Below are 23,349 nucleotides of genomic sequence, written 5' to 3'. Positions count from 1 at the left end.
ACTTGATCCACCTCTTAGGGATGGTGTACCTCGAAGGGACTGGTCTGGACAGCAAAACTAAGGCTGACGATTAACCACTTACAACAACAGCTGGCGAGTCTAAGTAATAGCGGTTAATTGAGTCTGGTGTTTTGAGCGCATATGTCACATGCCATGTTAACTACAGAGATGTGTTCTGAGAAATGTGTCCTAAAATGATTTTATCATTGTGTGAGCATTACAGACTGCACTGAGTAAGTCAAGGCAGCTACACATTACTAGCTGATATCATCTGATGGGACCACCCTGTATACATGGTCTGTCATTGACAGTACTGTCATTATGCAGCAAAGGACTATGTATTACTCTTGGGATGAGGTTAAAGACTTCAAAGTCCATATAAGGAACAATCTTACATGAAGGATGGAACCTGGAAGTGATCTCAAGGGGCCAGGACCACTGCAATCCGGGGAGTGTCATCAACTGGGCAGAGCCAGCTCCCTGACATGGCAATGGTTTCTTCCCCTTCACCCTTCTCTCCTGACCTGTCCTGCTAGATGCCACCCCAGACACCAAGAGCAAAGCTAGGCTGAGATGATGCCAGCTCCGCTATTGGTCTGCCCACTTGCCCAGGCTCTGTCAGACCCCACGTGTCCCTCACCAGCCGCTGCTGCTCCAGCAGCAGGTCCGCCTCTTCCTTTTCTTTCCGGTACTGATTCTCCAAGTCCTGCAGCCTGCGAGCAGACAGAGGGAAGAAGCTGGGAGGGTCCCTGGAGCCACCTCAGTGGGTGCCACCCTGCCCACAGGAGAATGCTAGGCTTTCGGAGGTTGGAGACACCTGTGGGGCCCCCTCGCACCTCTTCTCCATCTCCAGCTTGATGTCTATGCCTTGCTGCTCCAGCAGCTCCTTCTGAGCAAAGTTCCAGTCCACAGGCTCGGAGGGAGGTCCTGGGGGTGGGGGGACCCCGCGTTCTCGTTCCAGCCGCGCCTGCTCCGGGTGATTGAAGCGGAAAACATGGTTCTTGCCCATTACAATCCTATTTCCTGGAAATGGGAAGAATAGACTTGCTCACCCACAGCAGCAAAAATCAAACCCAGGCCCATTTACAGATCTTGCCCTTGAGTCCAGGGAACCTGCCACCCTGCCCTACCACCCTAAAGCTGAAACAGTCAAAGTCAATGCGCCTCTCGCTGACCTAGGGAGCACCTGCTTCCTCAGGTGAGGACCCCAGGGAGCACCTGCTTCCTCAGCTGTGGACTCCAGGGAGCACCTGCTTCCTCAGCTGTGGACCCCAGGGAGCACTTGCTTCCTCAGCTGTGGACCCCAGAGAGCACCTGCTTCCTCAGGTGAGCTTCATGTCCCGGGGAAGCAAGAGTCCATGTCTTCATCTCTTCTCCCACCTCCTTCCTGTTCCCACTCTTTCTGATCTATTCTAGGGTCTCATCCTAGAAGGTGCTCAGAAAGGTCTGCCCTAGCACTTCCTAGGAAGGCCATGTCCCAGACCTGTACTCTGTGACACATCTTTTGTGTGTGTATGGTACTGGGAATTGAACGCAGGGCCTAGCGTATGCTAGGCAAGCGCTCTACCTCTGAGCTATGTCCCCAGCCTCTGCGACACGTCTTCTACCTGACTTCAGCACCAGCGGCTCCGTCACAAGCTTCCCATTGACATATGTCTCAGCTCCTTCACAAGGCTCCAGTGTGACCATGACTGAGTGGAGGGATAAAGGAAGGACAGGGAAAGATTAGACTCTCAGAACGCTGTACTGTGCTTAGACTCCCACCTTGTCTCACCCCCAAAGCCCACATGCACCACCAGGTCCACCCCAGTACCTGCAGGGGTGCCACAGCCCCTCTGGTGGCAGGCAGCACAGGAAGAGAAGAGCAGAAGGAGGGTTAGAGACCCTACTGTGACTCCCAGAAGCCTCTGCAGTGGCTCCTACGGACCCTAACCACAGCTTACAAGTTATCATTCTCAGACAGAGGCCCCGCACTACTATCTTCCAGGTGTCCATTCCCAATTGTCCCCTCCAGATCTGGATGCCTCCAGCGGGCACTCTGTCTACTGCATCTTGCAAATGGCTGTTTAACCTTCTCAAGTCACAGCCAATATAGGATAAGTAAAGTCAGTCCAACTTGAGCTGGACAAGATGCCACATAGCTGGAATGCCCATTATTTTAGAGACTGAGGCAGAAGGATTGCTGCAAATTTGAGATTAGCTAGCCTGAACTACATAGTGATTTGAGCTCAGCCTCGATGCATGGTTAAGACCCTACCTCAGAAAAGAAACAAACAGAAAAAATCCCAACACAAACATCTACCTCTGGGCCCATTACTTGCAGGAGCATAAAGATAAACAAAGCAGCCCCCTTAAGAAGTGGTATCTTACTTTCACTGGGGGACCCTCAAGTTCCAAAGACCCAGGATCTATGACTGCTGAGCCAGCGATTCTCAACACACTAGCTAGGCTTTGGAATTTTCTATAAATTGGGATAATGAAGTCTTTATTCACAGAGTAGTTGAAAATATGATAATATGCAAACATGACTTATTTATTTATCTATTCCTTTACTTGTTGAGTAAGGGTCTCATTGTGTAGTCCTAGAACTCTTGTTTTGGTTTTTTGAGACAGGGTTTCTCTGTGTAGCCCTGGCTGTCCTGGAACTCACTCTGTAGACCAGGCTGGCCTCGAACTCAGAAATCTGGCTGCCTCTGCCTCCCAAGTGCTGGGATTAAAGGCGTGCACCACTACCGCCCGGCTTGGAACTCTTACTATGTAGTCCAGACTAGCCTCAAACTCAAGAGATCTGCCTGCCTCTGCCTTCCAAATGCTGTGATTAAGGCTGTATGCCATCATGCCTAGACTTTTCCTATTTACCTGCTTTGTGTGTGTGTGAGAGAGAGAGAAAGAGAAAGAAAGAGAGAGAGAGAAAATGAGAAACGGACAAACAGATAGACAGACAGACTAGAGCTTAAACTTAAGGATCTACCACTGAGCTATATCCTCAACCTAACTTTTTTTTAAGATTCATTTATTTATTTACTTATTTGTTTTTATATGAGTACAATGTAGCTGTCTTCAGACACACCAGAAGAGGGCATCAGATCCCCATTACAGATGGTTGTGAACCACCATGTGGTTGCTGGGAATTGAACTCAGGACCTCTGGAAGAACAGTCAGTGCTCTTAACCACTGAGCCATCTCTCCAACACAACTTTTTTATTTTTTAAATAGGGTCTCACTGTGTTAGCTCTGGCTATTCTGGAACTCATTGTGTATAACAGATTGGCTTCAAACTCATAGAGATCCACCTGCCCAAGTGCTGGGATTAAAAGCATGTGCCACCAAGCCTGGGCTCTTGGCCCCTGTTTTTTGTTTGTCTGTTTTATTTACATTATAAGTAACAGAAAACCAAGGACACTAGGGTGGACTCCAGCATCAGACAGAAACAGATACTGGGCCTACTAGTGATGCAGAGGGAGGGCCAAGGCAGCACAAATAACCCCGGTTTATGGACAGAGGGCAGGCAAGGTTTCTGTGAGGGAGGAAATTCCCAGCTGAGGTGTGATGGGTGACTTAGATGTCAATGGGCAGAGGAAGACTGGGAAAGACATATCTAAGGGCACCACTGCATGACTGAGAGCAGCAAGAGGATTGGCGAGGGCAGCCTATCTTACCTTCATTTATTTCCCACCATGCCCCAATGCACAGCCACATGCCAGGTTAAAGACCACCAATCCCTGCTCTCCCAGACCTTAGCCTGGCTGGTAAGGCAGGTGAAGACTGGGATAGCGCAAGGCCAGTGAAGATGACCTAGCAGTTACAGGCATTTGCTGCCATGCCTGATACGGGTTCAATCCTCTGAATTCACATGTCAAAAGGAGAGAACTGACCCCTGAAAGTTATCCTCTGACCTCCACACAAATGCACAGATACTAAATAAGAACATATTTCAACAGGATGATTGTAACTTTTGTTTGTTTTTTGGGTTTCTCTACATAGCTCTGGCTGTCTTGGAACTCACTCTGTAGTCCAAGCTGGCCTTGAACTCACGGAGATCAGCCTGCCTCTGCCTCCTGAATCTTGGGACTAAATGCAAATGCCTCCACTGCCTGAGAATTCTAACAATTTTTAGAAGCAGATAATCTAAAGATTATCTAAAGGATGGAACAGGTGTCATGTGTTACAGAAAGAAAATGGGACCAGGTGAGGTGACTGCTCCAAACCAGTCAGAACAGACCCTTTACTACCCTTTCTTGAGATAGGAGGATGGCCTTGAACTCCTGGTTCTCTGTTCCCCACATCCCACCACCTCCCGCCCCTGGAAAGACGGGATCACAGACACAGCAGTCAGCTGTGTGTAGTACTGAAGGGCAAACTCACAGCTTCATACAAGCTACAGGAGCACTCTACCACATCAGCCACATCCCCAGCCCTCAGTTTCTGGTTCTTGAACCCTCAGGAATCCAGCAGCCAAGGGCATAGCCCCTGCAACTGTCAATCTATGTTGCGATCCAGCTCTTATTTTCTAGGGCAGATTACCTAACCTGGACACCTCAGCTCTGTAAGCGGAGTAAGATAATTCAAAGAGAAAAACAGATGGTCACTCTATAACTACTGCATGTCCCCAATGCCTACACCTTCTCTACCTGTCTTTCGTAAGTCTATTGTTAGAACAACAGCCCAAATGGACTAAACCTTTACAGATTACCGTTTGGAGCATGAACACATTGACTGTTTTTTATTTTGACATATGTCACAGTCTTGAACACAAAACATCCGTCACCTCCTCTGACACACTATGCACTCTGGAACATGGGCTTGCCCCACAGGCGTCACATACATAGCCACATGCTTGTGTATCACCTCTGACATACTATGGACTCCTGGAACGTGGGCTTGTCTTACAGGGCCTCACATACTTTAGTATCTCCCTTCCCAAGCCTATCGCCTGAGGTAACCACAGAAGAGGAACTTGGCAATAGCTCACTGTTCTGAACTGATTCAACAGCTTCCAGCCCCCAAAGAGGAAGCACTTGTTCACCATGGGGACCTGAATCAGACCAGACTGACTGCACCAATCAGCTGACCCTGCACCAAACTGAAACTGAATGTCTTATCTTTTTTTTGTTTTTGTTTTTGTTTTTTGTTTTGTTTGTTTGTTTGTTTTGTATTTTTCGAGACAGGGTTTCTCTGTGTAGCTCTGGCTGTCCTGGAACTCACTCTGTAGACCAGGCTGGCCTCGAACTCAGAAATCCGCCTGCCTCTGCCTCCCAAGTGCTGGGATTAAAGGTGTGCGCTGCCACTGCCCAGCTTTCTTTTTCTTTCTTAATGGTCTCTACACACTGCCTAGGCTGGCACCAATTCCTAGGCTCAAGTGAGCCTCCTGTCTCTGCCTCCAAGTGCACTTCCTGGCTAATTCTTAGTGCCTGCTGCACCAGCATGTGGACCTGAGTTTTGTATTGCCAGTAAGAGCTGGCTGTGGTAATGCACAATGTCACCAGAGGGCTGGGGGAAGTGGAGAAGGTGGCTCTTTGGACCTCTCTGGCCACCCAGTCTTGCTGTATCATGGGGCTTTTAGGTTCATGGAAAGACTGTGTCTCCAAAAAAGAATCCGGGGAGACAATCACAGGGGACAACTTATGTCAATCTCTGGCCTTGATATGAACATACTGCACACACATACCCACACAGACACATATCACACACATAAAAGGTGCTGAAAGCCAGGTATGGAGTCTGTATTCCCAGTCTTTGAGAGGCTGAGGCAATAGGATTAATAGTGTGAGGTTCACCTTTAATCCCAGCACTTGGGAGGCAGAGGCAGGCGGATTTCTGAGTTCGAGGCCAGCCTGGTCTACAGAGTGAGTTCCAGGACAGCCAGGACTACACAGAGAAAACCTGTTTCGCAAAACCAAAAAAAAAAAAAAAAGCTTTACAATTATATTAAGAGCTAAAGGTCCCAAGAGCTTTGGAACCACAGAGACATCTAGGTCATTTAGTTCTCAGAAACCTTTGTCACCATAGCCACATCGACCTCAAGTTTCCCACAGAGACAAATTCAGATATCCCATTGAAACAAATATGGGTTTCAAACATAATGACCATAGTGTTAAGGGGGGGAAAAAAGAATGATGGGAGGCAGTATTTCTATTTCCTCATTACTCAGATCCCACTCTCCAAGGTACTTGTGTCTCAAGAACCAAGCTGTCTGCAGCCACGCAGACAGCCCCATCCCCACATTGCTTACCCAAGAGCTCAGAGCTGCAGAGGGAGAAGGGTACACCCCTCTTCTGTATGGCTTGCTCTCTGTGTGGTACACAGGCCCCCTCTCTATCTTAGCCATCCCACTCCCTTCCCCCTCATCCCCAACCCCCGCCATTACCTTCTCCATCAGGCTGAGGGATGCTGCGGAAGAGACAGTGCTGCTCCCGGATGAACTGGCCAGTCAACTTGATGTCCACATCTACCTGGCCAACCCTGGGGGAGCAATGGCCAACATTTTCTAAGCATGTTCAATATTTGCCAACTGCCTCCTAAGTACCAGGAGTACCAGCTCATCCAGCTCTGTGAGTCAAATGTTAAGTTCATTTCACAAACAAGGACGCTGGGGTCCAGGAAGGGGAATGTGCCAAGATTGCAGAGCTAAGCAATACTAAAGCTGGGATTTGAGCAGAGGCATCCCTGATCCTTAAGGCCAAGTCCCACATCTGCCCATTATGCAGCAAAGGGGAAAGGGCAGCCTGGTGTGGGTGGGCAGCCTTATACCTTTAACTACAGGAGGTGTTCTTAGCAGCAGCTATTCAAGCCACCTGGCTCAACCCTGGAGCCTAGTGTGAACACTGACTCTCAACAGTATGGGGCCAGGCAAGGTTGCTTTTTGCCTCCCCCAGGGTCTCAGCAAGGGCTGTCAAGGACTGTTAGAGGCTAAGAGAGCAGCAGTCAATTTCCCACCAGTTCTTCTGCCCCAGTAAGACCTCTTCTCCCAGGAGTCACCCCCACCAAGGGGCCAAGAAGTACCTGCCCTTCACCAAATTGAAGACTGGTTGGTTGCTGATCTCGGGGCCTCAGTAGTTTTTTAAAATTGGAAAGAAATTAGGTATACATATTTTATACATCATACACCTATAATCTCAATATCTGGGAGACTGAGACATGAGAATTTTGAATCTGAGGCTAGCCTAGACTACATAGTAAGCCCCTGTCTCAAAATGGGAGGCCAGGTTGGGGAGGGGCGCAGGGTTGGAGAGGTGGCTCCAACTTGGCCAAGAAGGAGCACAGAGCACGTACTTGTACTACCTTTTTTTCCTTTTGGTCACAAGTGTGTGGCCCTGGCCATCCTAGACTCATTCTCTAAATACATCTGTCTCTGCCTCCCAAATGCTGAAATTAAAGGCATGCACCACCATGCCCAGCCACACAGCCACAAGTACTGCTCTTAAGGAGGACCTAGGTTTGGTTCCCAGTACCCATGTCAGGCAGCTCACAACCAGCCCTAAGTCCAGCTTCAGGGGATCCAGTGCCTTTGGCCTCTGTGGACACCTGCACACACGTGCCATTCCCTGACCCAGACACATGCACATAAATAAACATAAAATCTTTGAAAGTTAAAGAAGCTGAACGGGCAATCAGGGAGACAGCTGTCCAGAGTCCTGGAGAATCTGCAGTGGCCACCAAAGAGAGGGGCCACATGATCAACGGGTCAGTCCTTCTGCAGTCACACACCACCCCAAAGGTACTGAAGTATTTACCTGGTGATGCCATCTTTGATGTGGTAGAGGAGACATTCAGACATCAAGGGGTCCTCATTCAGATTTACCAGGTGGGGAGTCTGTAGGTAAAGAAGCAGAGGTGGTCAGGGCTAAGGGTTCATGATGATCAACAAGAATGGTCACAGAGAAGAAGGGAGCAAGCAGGGGGGAGGAGTGGACATTTCTCTGGAGCAAGGGGGAGGAGTGGACGTCTCTCTGGAGCAGGGGGGAGGAGTGGACGTCTCTCTGGAGCAGGGGGAAGGAGTGGACATCTCTCTGGGTTTGGTACTACCCACTGCTCACCCTGCACTTACTGGTGGGGAGCTTTTCACCCTCCATCCTTCCCCAGTTACCTCTGATTCCCAACTCTCACACAAGAATTTTCACTCACAACTAGGCCTAAAAAGCCATCTCCAACCCCCACTCCCACCCCGGAAGCCTGTCTCTGTTTGTGCCTCAGTACCACAGACTCCCTGGCCAGAAGCCTCGAATTCCACCTGCACCAACGCTGTTTTCTTTGTGTCCCTTCTATCCTCCAGCCCCATCTTTTCTGGATCCCACAAATCTGCCTTGTAACTTCTGGGAAGGAAGGGAAGGGCAGGGTCAGGAGATGGGTACACCCCACCGTCCATTACATCTTGAATTTCTATGAGCATGGATTACTTTTAATAATTTAAAAACTGCCGGGCAGTGGTGGCGCACGCCTTTAATCCCAGCACTTGGGAGGCAGAGGCAGGTGGATTTCTGAGTTTGAGACCAGCCTGGTCTACAGAGTGAGCTCCAGGACAGCCAGGGCTATACAGAGAAACCCTGTCTCAAAAAAAATAAATAAATAAAAAATAACAATAATAATAATAATAATAATTATTTAAAAAACAAGTGTCACCCTCCACTTTAAAATCAAACAGAAGCTGAGCATGATGTGTATTATCTATTAATTCAGACACAGAGGCAAAAGGGTTACAAGTTCAAGGACAGCCTGGGATATGTAGCATGGCTCTGCTGTTTCTTGCAGCAGACTCCATCCCTTCCCGGAGCCTCTTCACCTAAGGCCAGGGGCACTCACTCCAGCAGCTGTTCCTGCCCACAGCCTTACACACACCTGGCTGCTCACTAAGCTGCTTTGTGGTGAGCACGTAACCCACTCTGTGCCTCCACATCACATTATCATCTGTCTTTCTTATGTCACTCCCATCTTCCCCTAAGTATGTATCTCTGGGTAACACACTGAACTTGTTCCCTCCATATTCTTCTAGGCCACACATTGTTACCCCAGTAAAAGACCTTTCCCTACGGTCGCTGCCTGGGCACACACCCCCCGTACCATCCCTCTTCAGACCTTCGGGAGTTTTGGGTTCCCAGGTTCCCGCCCACAATGGACACTCCTATCTGGCTAGAGCTCTGCTCCACATGTTCCAGAAGAGCCCCAGCCCACATGTCCAAGCCCTTTGAGGGTCTTTTCCCCAACTCTGCTCTTGCCCAGTGTACTGCTCAGCACTCAAACAGGTCTTGGGAGCCTCTGGCTGCCGAGGGAGCTGCTAGCCCCACCACGCTCCCATGCCCAGCACAGCCTATTTACCATTTCCACCCACACCTTCAAAATCATTCACTTCATGTCCCTCTGGGTCAGTCTCAAATGCCCCTTCCATGAAGCTTTCCTAAGCCCTCCAACCAACCAAGCCTCCATTCTATGCAAGGATTTGCTTCAGCTTTTCTAACTCACCTCAGGGTGGTTCTGGGCGGGACAGGGATGAGTCAGATACAGTCATGGCTGGCTGGCTGGCCTATCAGGCAATCAGAGCCAACATGGGAAGGCAAGACTTGGTGTGGAAACACCACTCATTACAAATGGGGGAAATGACCTGGGCCTGGGCATGCCTTTAATCTCAGCCCTCAAGAGAGAGAGGCAGGCAGATTTCTGACCCAGAGGCCAGCCTGGTTTATATAGTGAGTTCCAAGCCATCTAAAGCTACATAGCGAGGCCCTGTCTCAAAAAAAAAAGTTTGAGTGGCCATGGAGACTGCTGACTTTCTCACACCCTGGCTTGGATTATTTGTTCATTGATTTGCTCCCAGGGAGTTGAGCAGTCCACCATTCTGCAGCAACTCATATGCAAAGGGAAACAAAGGGCAACCAGGCAGTTTGAGCTGTGGAGGACTTTGTGGGAAAGGCAGGATGGGATGCATCCTGGGGACAACGAAGGTGCTGACATGCCGAATGGAGAGGTTTCAGAGGGGGAAAGACTGGCAGAAGAAGTGTCAAGACCAAAAGGCACAGGACAAAGAGGCCAAACAGCTAGGGGGAGAGGCCTGAGGTTTCTGTGGGATCCCACTCTGCAGCGTGTGAGCCCAGGGCTGTGTCCAGAATATCTGCCTGCTTCTCCCTAGGCATCTCACAGCGGCTGCTGCCAGAACTGTCTCAGGGGACACTCACATCGTCTTCCTGCATTACTGTGTCAGACCTGTCCTGAGACTGGCAGACACTGATGGGCTCTGGAAACAGAAAGTGATCTAGCCCTAGGGAGAAAGGACACGATTTGGGGCAGTGCTTTTCAATTTCTGCTCAGCCCAGGAACTCTTTGTTCAAATGAAACCTTATCTAGAAGCCTAGGATATCAAGCAGATAAGCAAGGTGCCAATCAGCCCAGGCGGAGGCAGGGAGGCCCTGTCCCCACCCCCAACATCAGCCCTTGGGAAGGGAGCTCAGATTTGAAAATCACTGATTTAGGAAGTCCTTGGGGCTGGCCATAGGGGTCCTAGCAAGAGAAATCTTCCCTTAGAGTCTTTATTCTTTCCAAGACGAACTACAGCTTTGCCCAACCTTGCGCCCCACCATCCCTAAGTTATAGCTAGCCCTACCAAACCCGTTTAGCAGGTATAAGCCTAACAGCTCTCCTGTCTTTTAAATATCTAAGAAATGTTCATCCCCACCACCATAGGGAAGTACAAACTATCACAAACTCCTGTTCACCAATCACATTGATAAAGTCTGAGCAACAAAGGGTTCTGAAAAGGATGAGGGAAGCCAGGGATGATGACACATAGTTTTATCTGTCACACCTGGGAGATACAAGCAGAAGGAGCAGAAGATGAAACCAATATTAACTCCACAATGAGTTCAACTTGGGCTATAGCAAGTTCAAGGCCAGCCTGAGCTACATGAAACCATACCTTTAAAAAAAAAAAAAAAAAAAAAGCCGGGCAGTGGTGGCGCACACCTTTAATCCCAGCACTTGGGAGGCAGAGGCAGGCGGATTTCTGAGTTCGAAGCCAGCCTGGTCTACAGAGTGAGTTCCAGACCAGCCAGGGCTATACAGAGAAACTCTGGCTCGAAAAACCAAAACCAAAACCAAAACCAACCAAACAAACAAAAAACCAACAAATGAACTTAAATCAACAACAACAAAAAGCAAGGGTTGAGGCACTGAGTGGTGAAGATAAACGGGCTCTCCTACAAGTGGCCCTTGGAAGTATAAATTAGCCTGAATAGAATCATCAGAGCTTCAGCTTAATAGATCAAAATCTTGTTTTTATTTATTCATGTTTATTAATTAATTAATTAACTAACCATGCGAGGGTACACTTATGCCCCAGTGCGCATGTGAAAGAGGACAACTTTCAGGACTCAATTCTCTCTTTCTACCTCGTGGGTCACAGGCATTGATGTCAGAGCCCCAGGCTTGATGGCAAGTGCCCTTACCTGCTGAGCCACATAGCCCGTCTCTAGATGAACTTTAGAACCACAGCTGGGTGTGGTAGTGAACGTCTATAACCCCAGAATTTAAGAGACCAAGGAAGTGGACTATTGTAAATTTCAGCTTGAGGCAGCCAGGACTACATAGTGATTTCTAGCCAAGCCTGAGCTATAGTATAACTGAGACTCTTGTCTCAAAAATAGCTAAAATAAACACGTAAAGGTACTAAAAAGAGAAAAACTTAAAAGGCCAGCCTGAACTGCTTAGCAATTCTAAGATGGGAATAAGAAAATCAGAAGAGATAGAGAGGGAGGGTCAGGGCTTAATCAGGAAACTGCCTGCCATGCAGGCACAAGGATCTCCAACAACCATGGAAAACCAGGGCCAGCAGCACTGCTGAGACAGAGACAGAAGGATTCGTGCGATGCCTGGCCAGACAGCTAATTAACCAGTGAGCTCCACATTTACCCAGAGGCCCTGTCTCAAAAAAATAAGATGGAGAAGAGATTGAGAAAGACAGCAATGTCTGGCCTCCACCTGAATACTTGCATGCACAAATGTATATACACATACACACACACACACACATTCACACAGAGTCATGGGTTCAGTCCCTGGCACTTCACAACAAAAATAAACAAAAGTAAAAAGCTAGGAAAGTGACACCCAATTTTAATCCCAGTACCCAGGAGACAGAAGCAAGTGGATTCCTGTGAATTCAAAGCCAGCCTGGTCTGTATAAGAGTTTTAGGCTAGCCAAGGCAACATAGTGAAATCTTACCTTAAAAAATAAAATCAAGCTGGGCGCCTAAATTCAAAGCACTTGGAAGGGAGAGGAAGGCGGATCTCTAAGTTCAAGACCAGCCTGGTTCTACATAGTGAATTCTAAGACAGCCAGGAATACATAGAGAAACTTTATTTTGGGGAAAAAAAAAAACTTTTAATTACTAAAGATGAAAGGCTATTGTTTTACTCTGAATATCTATTTCTAAGAGTTTACTCTTACACATAACAGTCTTTTGTTCTGGGATGAGAGGTGATCTGAAACTTCTGGCAATCCTCCTGCCTTGGCCTTCTGATTGCTGAGAGTATGGGCATGTACCGCCATGCCTAATTTTTAGCATTTATTTACAAGATTATTCATTGTATCACCATTTACAGTATCAGAGAATGTGAAAAAAAATTAAATACCCACCAGTACAAAGCTTCATAAAAATAAATTGCCCTCATTCAACACAATATTCTGGCTCCATGAAAAAAAAAAAAGCAAGAAAAACAATGTTTAAAATGGAAAGGTATGCAAACACTATTGCTAAAAGATTGAAGCTAAGGCCAGCAGGATGGCTCAGTGGGTAATGCTGCTTGCCACCCAACTCTGGCAATTTGCGTCCCACCCCATGAACCCAGGCATACTGGTTACTAACTGTCAACCTGACACAACCTGGAATCCTAAGAAGAGAATCTGAATGAGGATTATCCAGAACAGACTGGCCTGCAGACAAGTCTGTGAGGGACAGTCTTGATTGTTAACTGATGTAGGGAGTTCTGGCTCACTGCGGCTCCCTTCTCTAGGCAGCAGATCCTGAAGTGAGACGGAACAAACCAGATGAAGGCAGCAACACAAGAGCCGCACTGTGGCCTCTCTGCTCCTCACTGTGGATATGATGTGTGAACATGGGCTCCCGCTTGACTTACCGCAATGACTGACTAGAACCTGGAAGTGTAGGCTGGATTAACCCTTCCCTTGCCTATGTGGCTTTTGGTCAGGGTGCCTCAGGAGACCAACAGAAATGAAACAAGAGTACCACGTAAAGCTAGGAGGAGAGAACAGACAACACAAAACCATCCCTGACCTGCACATGAGCTCAGTGGCACGCATGCGCTGACACACATTTTGTGCACACCCACACACAATAATAAAAAGTTTTTAATTTAAGGGGTGGCGTGGGAGCAACAAGATGGCTCAGTAAGTAAAGATGCTGCTTGCCAAGCCTGACAATCTAAATTCAATCCCCAGAACCCACATGGTGGAAGGTGAAAATTGACTCCTGCAAGCTGTCCTCTGATCACCACACATGGAGCCCATGCATGTGCAAGTGTAGACACACAGACACAAATAATGTAATTAAAAAAAGAATTGGGGGGAGGACTCTATGCTCTTAGAGGAGAAGGGGGGGAAGGACAGAGAGGTGGGGACAGTAATCGGGATATAAACTGAATTTAAAAAAAAAAAAGACAAAGAAAAAAGAATGAGGTAATGAGTTCAGGCTGAAGAGATGGCTCAACTGTTAAGAGAACTGACTGCTCTTCAGGGCTCCATTCCAAGCTCCACTTAGCTATTCACAACCTCCTGTAACACCACGGGGACCCAGCATCCTGTTCTGAACTCTTTGGGCATTAAATGCACATGGTGCACACATAGACATGCAGGTGAAACATTAATAATACATTAAAAGAAAAAACCTCAAAGACTAGAGAGCAATGTATGCATACAAATTTGTAATTAAAGGCTCAGTGATTCCTGCTTGCGGAATTTTCTAGATGATCTTGACATCCCAAAATAAAGTAAGCCTCTTTCCTGTGGCCTTCCTGGAACTAGGTAGGTTCCTCTGTGGAACCTCTACTGACTGACTAGCCAGAGCCATGTCTGACTTATGGCCTGATCCTAGCCTGTTCTGTACTATGTACCAGACAGGCCAGGCTGGTTTCCTGGTGGGACTGGAAGTTCCTGCTCTGCTCAGACTGGCTTCTGCATCATCCCTCCATCTGTGTACACCCCAGCTTCACTGTCTTGTTTTTGGTTTTAAGTCTCCCACCCACCTGCCCCTGAATCTCTACCTCTCTCTTCTTTGCTGCTGAGAATTTAACCCAGGGCCTTGAGAATTGAGCAAATGCTCTACCACTGAACTAGAACTCCCTTTTAGAGACATGGTCTCACTATATGGCTCTGAAATTCAACAGGTAGACCAGACTATCTTTGAATTCAGAGTGCTGGGACTAAAGACATGCCCACCACACCCTGCCAACCTCTATTTTTTTTTTTTTTTTTTTGAGATAGAATCTTACTATAAAGCTCACACTAACTTTAAGCTCACCACATTGCCCAGGCTGCCCCAACCTTGAGTTCCTCCTACCTTAGCACCCAATGCTCAGGTGCTGGGATTTTAGGCATGTGCCACCACACCTGGTAGCTATGATGGCTTTCTACTTTAAGTATTGTTCCATGCCCCATTGGGCCTGACCACGCTGGCTTTGCCTTCTTCCTCCTCAGCGAAGCTCTATGGAGCACCTACCAGCTGTCTAGCAGCACGCCCCACATTGCCTAACACACTTTACGCTGGTTTAGCCTCACGTTATCACGGCCTCTCTCTACCCAAGTCGTGTCTATTTCTCAAGCTCCATTTTGCAAACTACCTTCCTAAGAAACTCAGCAGCCGCATCTCTAGACCACAAGGATGCTTCTGCCAAAGACCAGCCCTCCTGCACCTGTAATCACTGTCAGATTTGTCCTCCGTCTTTTTTCCAGTCACCTTCCCTAGTGAGCTTTTTAACTCTTCAAATAGACAGCTTATGCATCAGTGCTTCCCAGCTCCTCCCCTCTCCTGAAGAAGCCATTCTCCCAGTGAATCCTGAGACTAATTCTGAGAGTACTCTTACGCACATGTATGTAAAGAGCTAAGTTTGACAGAGTTTTGAAGTCGCTAAAGGGTAGGGATTGTCACCTTCAATGGACCCTACATAGTTGGCTACAAGCATTTAACAAGCATTGAACTCTCTAGCTGACTGCCTAAGATGGCCACGTGACACAGACAGGCGTGAGGTACGGAAAGGAGATGACAAAGGGACAAGTCAGAGGCACAGAAGCCAAGGATTAGGTGAGGGCTTCCATCCTACCACATCCAACCTTCTTCTCCAGGCATTCAGAGAGCTCTCTAGGCCTCTCTGCCCAACCCCTCACACACCTTTTTTGGAGAGAAGACACCCACAGTACCGCCATCCTCCCGGACAGCCACGCCCATCTCAGCCAGCAATGCTTCTCTGCAAGTAAGGAAAAGGAGAAAGTCAATCTTATCATTGCCACTCGTGATCTTTTCCTGCAAAGGTGCCAGCTATCCGCCCTGGCCCCTCATACCTCTCCATTCTCAGAGCTTCTGTCTTCCGAAGCTTCTCCTCCCAAGTCTCATTCAGCTCAGCTATAATCTTCTCTGTTTCCTGAGGGCATTAGGACAGACAGACAGCAAAGGTCAGGACCAACACCTGCCACAGAGACTCTTTCTTCCACTTCAGCCTTGGTTTTGGAGAAAGAAAGTTGGAGCAGTGCCCTGACTGCCACCCCTTGCCAGTTCTAGCTTCCCTTCCCACCTGCAGCCTCTCCATGGCCTCCTCAGGCCCAATCTGGGGCTCAGCAGTGGGTGAGAATGAGGGCTCCAGCTCCCCATTATGTGGAGGAGGAGATGAGGGTGAAGCTGGGGCAGGGGGAGATGATGCAGCGGGCAGAACAGCTCCAGGACTCCCGTCTTCCACCTTTAGACCTGGAAGGGAGACAGGGAGAAGAGGCTAAGACAGACCTGATCAGAAACAAGAGAGTCACAGAGAACTGCAGAGGGCATCTGGGCAGCTTGCCCAGAGCTGGCCCTCCTAAGCTGTCGCTGCTGAGGCGGCAGGGATGGAGAGCCTCCTTCGTGCTTACGGGGTGAAGCTGCTGGTCCTTTCCACCATCAGAAAGCAGCTCTCAGCTGTGCTGGGCTGAAGATGTCCTGCATCATGTGCACCTAGCTTTTTTAGTCCTGCTCCTAGGATAAGATACCGTACACTTTTCGTTCAGCAGGACAACTTATCTACGTCATCTCCTACTCTTCCCTAGAAGACTCTCATTCTCTCCAGTGTCCCTCAGCACGCTAGCCTCAGTGCGACAGACCTCGACACTGAGCCAGCTAACATGGACTATGTATCTTCCCACATGGACATTAATTCCTTTTTTTTTTTTTTTGATAGTTTTGTTTTGTTTTCTTAAAAATATGGAATGCTGCGTGAATTTGAGTGTCATCCTTGCGCAGGGGCCGTGCCAATCTTTGCATCGTTCCAATTTTGGCATTTGTGCTGCCTGAGTGAGCACGTGGGCATTACTTCTCACCAGTGAGGCTGAGCACTACATTTAAAGACCATCCTGTTGAAGACTATTAAGCTATAGTTAATTAAAACGCTATGTTTGCAGGCATAGGGACAAATGCCTATAATTCTAACACTTGGAAGTCTGAGGCAAGAGGATAGTGGGTGTGTGGTAACCTTGACTACATGAGACCTTGTCTCAAACAACCTATAATTCCAGCACTTTACAGCCCGTGATAGGAGGGACTACAGCAGCGATGGTTCTCAACCTGTAGGTTATGACCCCTTTGGAGTTGCACATCAGATATCCTGTATATCAGATATTTACATTACAATTCATAACAGTAGGAAAATTATAGTTATGAAGTAGTAATGAAATCATTTTATGGTTGGGGGTCACCACAATACAAGGAACTGTATTAAAAGGTCACAGCATCAGGAAGGTTGAAAACCACTAAACTACAGAAGGGTCAAGGCTTCATACAGAGACACCCAAAACCAAACAAAGAAAGAAAAGTAAAACTTGTCATTTTACAAGAGTTTCTCTAAGACATATACCCTGCAGTGTCTTCAAATTTATGTGAATCATACATTCGTGACTTGCGCTATATTCCTTGTGCCTGCCATTTTATTAGTTCCGGAAGTCTGTCTTGAGTCTCCCTGAGAAACTAAATCTGTCCCAGCTCCAGAATCTCAAAAGATATAAGTGCCTTCTCCAGATGGGTGCCCATGTCACTGGACACCAAGGGGTTTAATGGAGAGTGGGCCTTTACACACTCCAGGACTGGGCAAAGGGAAAGAGAGAGAGACAGGGTGAGAAAACAGGCCTTGGTAGCAAGATAGTGTGTGCAGCCCTACCTCCTAGAGCAGAGGCTGAAAGTCCCTGAGCCATTAGCAGCTCCCGCAACCGGGCCACCTCCTCCTGCAGCTCCCGGATAAGCCGAGCATTGGGGTCCTCATTGATGACAGCATTGCATCGGATTTGCTTGGTGCGGTCTGCATACCTGTGCAAAGGGTCAAAGTGATGAAGGCAGGCCCGGGACAACCTTGCTGTCTACCTGCTCCCTCGAAGATCCTCCCAGATCTCAAGACACTGTGACAGGGCTAGAGAGCTCACTCTCTCTTACGACTGACTAGTCTCAGAGCTCCTGGAACCTCTGCTATGCTACCAAAGGTGAAACCGCACCTGAGAGTGCTGAGTGTCTCCTCATAATTGATGTCAGCAGGACTCAGGGCTGCAATCATTGCTGTGCGTGAGTTCCCACCTATGAATGGAAAGGATGGGAAAACTATAGGTGAGCCGAAGCCTAAGAAAAGTCATATTGGATTGGGTGAGATGCTAGAGGACTATTACCCCAGGACTGGGGAGGTGGAAGCCGGAGGGTAGAGGTCAGGGCCAACCTGGGATACCTGTCTCAAATTAATTAACTATATTTAACAAACAAACAAAATAAGCCGGGCAGTGGTGGCGCACGCCTTTAATCCCAGCACTTGGGAGGCAGAGACAGGTGGATTTCTGAGTTTGAGGCCAGCCTGGTCTACACAGTGAGTTCCAGGACAGCCAGAGCTACACAGAGAAACCCTGTCTCAAAAAAACAAAACAAACAAAACAAACAAACAAACAAGTAAAGTGCCCCAGTACAAAGGTCTGAGAGGCCAACATCTGAGGCAGGCTAAAGTTGAGAACTGTGGAGCCAATCATGAAATGCAGAAATGTGGGAAAAGGTGAGGTCAGGGAGCTGTCGGGTATCTGTGAGCACTCAGAGGCCTGAGGGAGGGAGATGAACTCTGCAGGATTTGGGGTCAGGGGTAAACAGGTCAGAGAGGCCTCTGAGTTTAGCAGTGCGTTGCCACAACAGCAGCATAGGTAACTTCCTTATAGGATGGGGGAAGAACGGTGGGACAACACTGACTACATTAGAGATTCTGTCAGACGGGATGATGACAGGGTTAGCAAAGAGTGGAAGGCACCCCTCACCCAAATTCTCCTTGAGCAGCCAGGTAAGCACAGAGTCTCTATAGGGGATGAAATCCGACTTCCGCTTCTTTGATTGCTGAGGGACAAAAGGGGATAGTAATCAGGGTGAGTCGGCCCATGCCTTCTCTTCCTGAGACTTATCTCTTCCCAGCCCTTGGGGCTTACCAAATCTGCCAGGGCTGAGATCACCTTTCCAAGAGTAGTCAGGGACTTATTGATGTTGGCACCTTCCTGGGAAAGGACAGGAATGTGGAATTGAGACTGTCCCCTATCAATCGAATCCACGTGCCCTCTGCTTTGCCAGCAAGGGTCCTAGGGGATGATCAGCAACCTCCCTACACAACCTTCCCTAAGGCTTCCATCCATCCTCACCTTTAGACGCATTCCCCGGGCCCCTGAGGAGTCAGCCCGCTCGCTCCCGGCAAGGTCCACCAAGCTGATCTTACTGACCTGGGGTTGGAAAAAAAAAAAGCAGGTTGTGGCTGGGGTGGGTAGGGGAAAGGAAGGCGAATTAGGGGAATAGCCAGTGGAAATCTGGGTGTTTAGCACAGGCTAGAGAAACTCAGGGGGAGATAATGGAAGACAGATGACACGAGAGTGAGGAGCTGGTCACTCATCCATGTCTTCATTTATTCACTTACAAGTATTTATAGGTTCACTGTGTTCCACAACACAGGACACAGTGGGACTGGAGCCCTGCCCTGAGAACTGTTAAGGACAAGCAAGTGAACAGGTTATAACACACTATTTGGCAGGAGGGTAGAGGGGGCTATGGAAGCCCCAAGGAGGCACCACCTGAGGGGCAGGGAATGCACAAGCCCCTTCCATCACCTTATGGTCCCCATTTGAGAGACATCACTACCTTTTCTGAATCCAGGCCAGTAAGCTGGTCATGGGAGCGCTGGGTAAAGACAATAGTAAAAACAGCATGGGAGCGGCTGCTGGTCTCGTTCATGTTGGTGGCAGCCACGGTTCTGGGGAAAAGTTAGAGGCTTTGAAAGGAAAAGTCAGAGGCTTCCAGCCCCTCTGCCTCACAGTTTTGCCTCCCTTCCTTCCCATTCCCAGGTAAGCCCGCCTCACCTTGCCTTATTTCCACAGTCCATGAGGTCAGCAATGTCTGCATAGGAAGTCACAGCCAATTTAGACAGGTCTTGCACATACGGGCCCAGGATGGGGTGCTCCCGGACCCTCAGAGAGCCCCGACTCTTGGGATTCAAGAGGTCTCGAACTCGCTCGCAATAGATCTCCATATAGCTCACCTGAGCAGGAAAAGCAGATAGGAAGTGAGAGAGCCATTAGTGAAGCCACTGGAGAAACTAACCCTAAGCTCTACTGGACAGGATAAAGTTAACTGCAACTCAGATATAGCAAGCATGGTGCTAGGACTGAATACGCTGGCCCAATGATTATCTCTCCAACCTGGGGAGGTAAGTCTAATCATTAGCATCCCATAGAGGAACATACTCAGGAGCTACAAGCCGAAATCACTGCCTAAAGTCACAAGTTAGTCACCAGCAGAACAGAATGAGGTCTCAAGCTGACTCCAGAAACAGACCTCAATCTTAATCACTATTTCCTTCATTCTTGCCCTGGGGCACCAGGCATCCCGCCTGCCTACACCAAAAGTGGGGCTTACCTCCACAGAGTAGGAAAGTTGAGCACTCTGGTTCACATTGACTCGAGAGAAGAGGTCCTCACAGAGCTGGAAGGGGACACAGAAAAGCTCCTGGTCAGGGCATACCTGCAGCTCCCAGCCCTAGGCCAGACCTTGTCCCAAATGACCCTCTCCACAGCCCCAAGGGGGTGGTCAGTTCCATTTTATAGATAGGAAAACAATCTCTCAAATTTCACATATGCCTAGAGTCATCACACTAGGATGCAAGCCCATGTATCCTGTACTGTTGTCTATGTGCAAGGCTACTACAGTTCATAGCCACAGAGAATTATGGACAACTCTCAGTTATTCACAACTACAGCTGACACCGTCTGCAATGCAGAAGTCCATAGGGGAAATGTACTAAAAACAGCATAGGACAAAGAAAAACAGTTGTAAGCAATAAAGCCATGGCTCCTCCAATGTCAATGCCTTGGCTCTTCTCAGGGAGCCTTGCTGTTCTGGTGGGTGCAAAGCCTCTCTCCCAAAAGGGCCCTGGAATTAGGTTGCAGCCAAGCCTTATATCCATCCCAGTTTCAGGCACAAACAGCCCCAGATAGCCTTCTTCCCTGTGGCATCTGAAGATGTTCCTCCCCTGGCTGCCCAGTTAGGTCCCAGCATGTACCTGAGGCACAATGCCCTGCTGCCCCGGTTCCTGCCGCCCCATCATAGTGTAGGACTTCCCAGCCCCCGTTTGCCCATAGGCAAAGATGCACACGTTGTAGCCTTCAAAGGCATGGAGCAGCATCTCTTCTCCTATGTCTCGATACACCTGCTGTTGAGACGCAAACTGCGGATCCTCCACCTAGGTGAAATGAGGGCAGAGGAAAGACAGCAAGGGCCCTGGGTGAGTTTGAGTCTATGGCCAAAACACATCCCAACCGCTCTGACTGCCCAAAGATCCTGTGTGCCTTCACCCTGACTACATCATTCTTATCAGAACCAAGGTTCTGATCCAGCCCAATGCTGTTCCTGATTACCTGAACAGACCCAAGGTTCCCCCTCTAGGTTCTAAACACAACTCAAGAGTACACACTCTAGCCAGAGGTACTCCTCCCAATCCACTCTCCTAGCTACTTGTATTTCCCAGCAATACCCCCACTTCTCAGGACCCAAACCCCATGTCTCCTATGGCTAAGCTCTTTCTCTAGCCCCAATCACCTCACCGAAGTATGCGACCAGTATGAATAGTCGAAGGTGAAGCTTTTGGGGGCATCCTTGCTCTGTTTGGGATTAATGATGGCTGAGAACACAAAGAAAGAAAAGCCAAAGTCAAGCACTTTCAACCTTTGCCCACTTTCCTATAAGCCCTGAGGATTCAGGATCCCACTCCCCACCTCTATCCTAACTTGTTTCTTCCCTTTAATAATCCCCACCCCCTCCAGCCACCAAAGCTAATTTTGTCTTCACAGGACCCGCCCCCACTGAGCTGCCTCCCTGGATTGGGCAATGGAAGGCTGCTGGCCAACATTCCCCCTCCCCGGGACAGGAACATGGAAAGGCCAGTCTGCCCCCCCTTACAGTTAGCACATGCTCTATGCCCAGCATGGCCTTCCTCCCGGGACAGGCCAGCAGGCCTGGCCTCCCCTCTGATGTCCCAGCTAGGCTTCTGGATTCACTCACAGGTGGTGTTGCCCTGCATGCTGACCACACACTTGGCATCCTGGCTGGTCTCACGGGCATTAAAGGGCCGAACCCTCACTGCCACTTTCACGGAGGCACCAGCCATAACTCCAGAATCTCCTGCCCTCCTCAGCTGGAGGACAGAAAAAAAAGGGTGGTCAAAGCCACTGGGAAAACTCAACACTGCCTCCTGCTTCTGGAGTCCATGTCTCCACGCTCCATCCCAGCAAGGTACCCATCCCTTCAGTTGCTGCTCTTCTGGCCTTCCTCCCAAACATCATTCCCAAGAATATTCCTGCCTCTCTCTCCCCAACCAGATCCCAGTTTGCAGGGACTTGGGCCATCACCCCAGAGTTACCTGGTGTCCTGGCCCCAGATCAGCGGGGCTGTGTCAGTTCTGGCTGCCACCGGCCCTCGTATGGGAAGCCCCATCCTACACTTGGGGCCTGGCCACACCAGCAGGGCTGTAAGGGAAACCCTGATTGTGGGGGAAGAGTAGTCAGGAGGCACCTGTAGCTCCAAAGGTCTGTCTGGGGTTCTGTGTTTAGAGGGCAAGGGAGAGGGATGTGTTAGGAAAGTTAAGGAGAAGCTGCCCCTCTGGAGTGGCTCTACGCAATGTGAATCCAAGGGCAGAGACAGTGATATTTTTATTCCTAGTCACTTGCAAGTGTACTGAGTGTTCAGTTAGAGGGGAGAGAGGGAGAGAGAGAGAGAGAAAGAAAGAGAAAGAAAGAGAGAGAGAGAGGGAGAGAATGTAACACAGATTGGACAGAGGGTGATTCAGAGTGAAGAACACATGGGCAGAGATGCTGAGGGTGGCAGGAAGGGAAGAGGAGGGACAGAAAGTTACAGACACCAAGAAAATGAGAGGAATCAGACAAGAGACAAGATTGAGGTCAGGCTATATAAAGAAAAGAGTGGCAGAAGAAAAAGGAAGGAGAGACACAGAGATATTGAGAAGACAGGGAGAGAGGGCTCTGGGCCAAAGCACAAACTGGAAACCTAGAAGACAGGTAAGAGACAAAAAAAAATCCCAATCATAAAACCCGAACCTGTAATTCTTCTCCAGGGTCAGCAATTCTCACATAGAGCTGACAACCCCCACACATGAGGCAGGGGCCACTACTGATAGGCAAAGGCCAAGGGCTAGAGGAACAGCTTGTAACAAGGATCCACAGGGCCTGTTTGTGATCCCCAAACCCCTTGCCCAGCCCCCAGTACTTCCTCCTCAGGATCCAGGACAATGGACAGGGGAGGGTGGGGTCATCCTGTATGCATAATATCAACCCCCCAGGACTCCACGCAGGGAGACCCAGAATACCTGTATCTTCAAGGGGGTTGGGGGACTGCGCACAAGGAGGGGGGCTTCCTGAAAGGAAAGCCAAAGAAAAAGGAAAGAGGTTGGTCCTAAACCCAACCTGGGGCTAGTGCTATGGCGTCCACTATCCTGGGGAAAGTGCCAGGCTGTAGCCTAGGAATGTGGGTGATCCGGGTGCCCACACCCTGGGAGGAGAGTCTAAGCGCCCACGCCCACGGATAGCAGGGTGAAGACTTCAAA

General features: G+C 48.9%; 2 protein-coding genes and 1 non-coding gene across 6 annotated transcripts in view; 1 reads left to right on the top strand and 2 right to left on the bottom strand.

Moving 5' to 3' along the window:
• The window catches only part of Kif1c (kinesin family member 1C), a 29,121-nt gene that overhangs the window by 4,679 nt on the left and 1,093 nt on the right, over positions 1-23,349 (bottom strand). The window contains exons 2-21 of one of the 4 annotated variants that reach the window (XM_031353490.1): positions 22,150-22,255; positions 21,792-21,924; positions 21,335-21,411; positions 20,794-20,973; positions 20,151-20,216; positions 19,595-19,773; positions 19,377-19,488; positions 18,887-18,964; positions 18,680-18,745; positions 18,515-18,590; positions 17,723-17,801; positions 17,395-17,540; positions 15,790-15,959; positions 15,560-15,639; positions 15,390-15,465; positions 7,734-7,813; positions 6,368-6,462; positions 1,608-1,691; positions 837-1,023; positions 641-713 (exon numbers count right to left, since the gene is read on the bottom strand). In XM_031353490.1, the coding sequence (XP_031209350.1) occupies positions 641-713; positions 837-1,023; positions 1,608-1,691; positions 6,368-6,462; positions 7,734-7,813; positions 15,390-15,465; positions 15,560-15,639; positions 15,790-15,959; positions 17,395-17,540; positions 17,723-17,801; positions 18,515-18,590; positions 18,680-18,745; positions 18,887-18,964; positions 19,377-19,488; positions 19,595-19,773; positions 20,151-20,216; positions 20,794-20,973; positions 21,335-21,411; positions 21,792-21,897 (2,010 nt within the window). In that variant the 5' untranslated portion in view covers positions 21,898-21,924; positions 22,150-22,255. Of the gene's footprint in view, positions 1-640; positions 714-836; positions 1,024-1,607; positions 1,692-6,367; positions 6,463-7,733; positions 7,814-15,389; positions 15,466-15,559; positions 15,640-15,789; positions 15,960-17,394; positions 17,541-17,722; positions 17,802-18,514; positions 18,591-18,679; positions 18,746-18,886; positions 18,965-19,376; positions 19,489-19,594; positions 19,774-20,150; positions 20,217-20,793; positions 20,974-21,334; positions 21,412-21,791; positions 21,925-22,149; positions 22,330-23,349 lie in introns of all 4 variants that reach the window. The other 3 variants (XM_031353489.1, XM_031353488.1, XM_031353491.1) reach the window with 3 other exon arrangements.
• LOC116079354 lies at positions 16,440-16,543 on the bottom strand. Its single transcript, XR_004113923.1, has one exon. It is a non-coding gene; the product is annotated as a U6 spliceosomal RNA (small nuclear RNA).
• Inca1 (inhibitor of CDK, cyclin A1 interacting protein 1) overlaps positions 21,983-23,349 on the top strand; it is a 14,179-nt gene continuing 12,812 nt past the window's right edge. The window contains exon 1 of the mRNA XM_031353500.1: positions 21,983-22,022. The gene's annotated coding sequence lies outside the window, so the exon portion shown is untranslated. The remainder of the gene's footprint in view (positions 22,023-23,349) is intronic.

The sequence above is a fragment of the Mastomys coucha genome, unplaced genomic scaffold (assembly GCF_008632895.1).
Source record: "Mastomys coucha isolate ucsf_1 unplaced genomic scaffold, UCSF_Mcou_1 pScaffold5, whole genome shotgun sequence".
In the NCBI taxonomy this organism is placed as follows: domain Eukaryota; kingdom Metazoa; phylum Chordata; class Mammalia; order Rodentia; family Muridae; genus Mastomys; species Mastomys coucha.
This window is presented reverse-complemented; position numbering and strand designations above follow the sequence as displayed.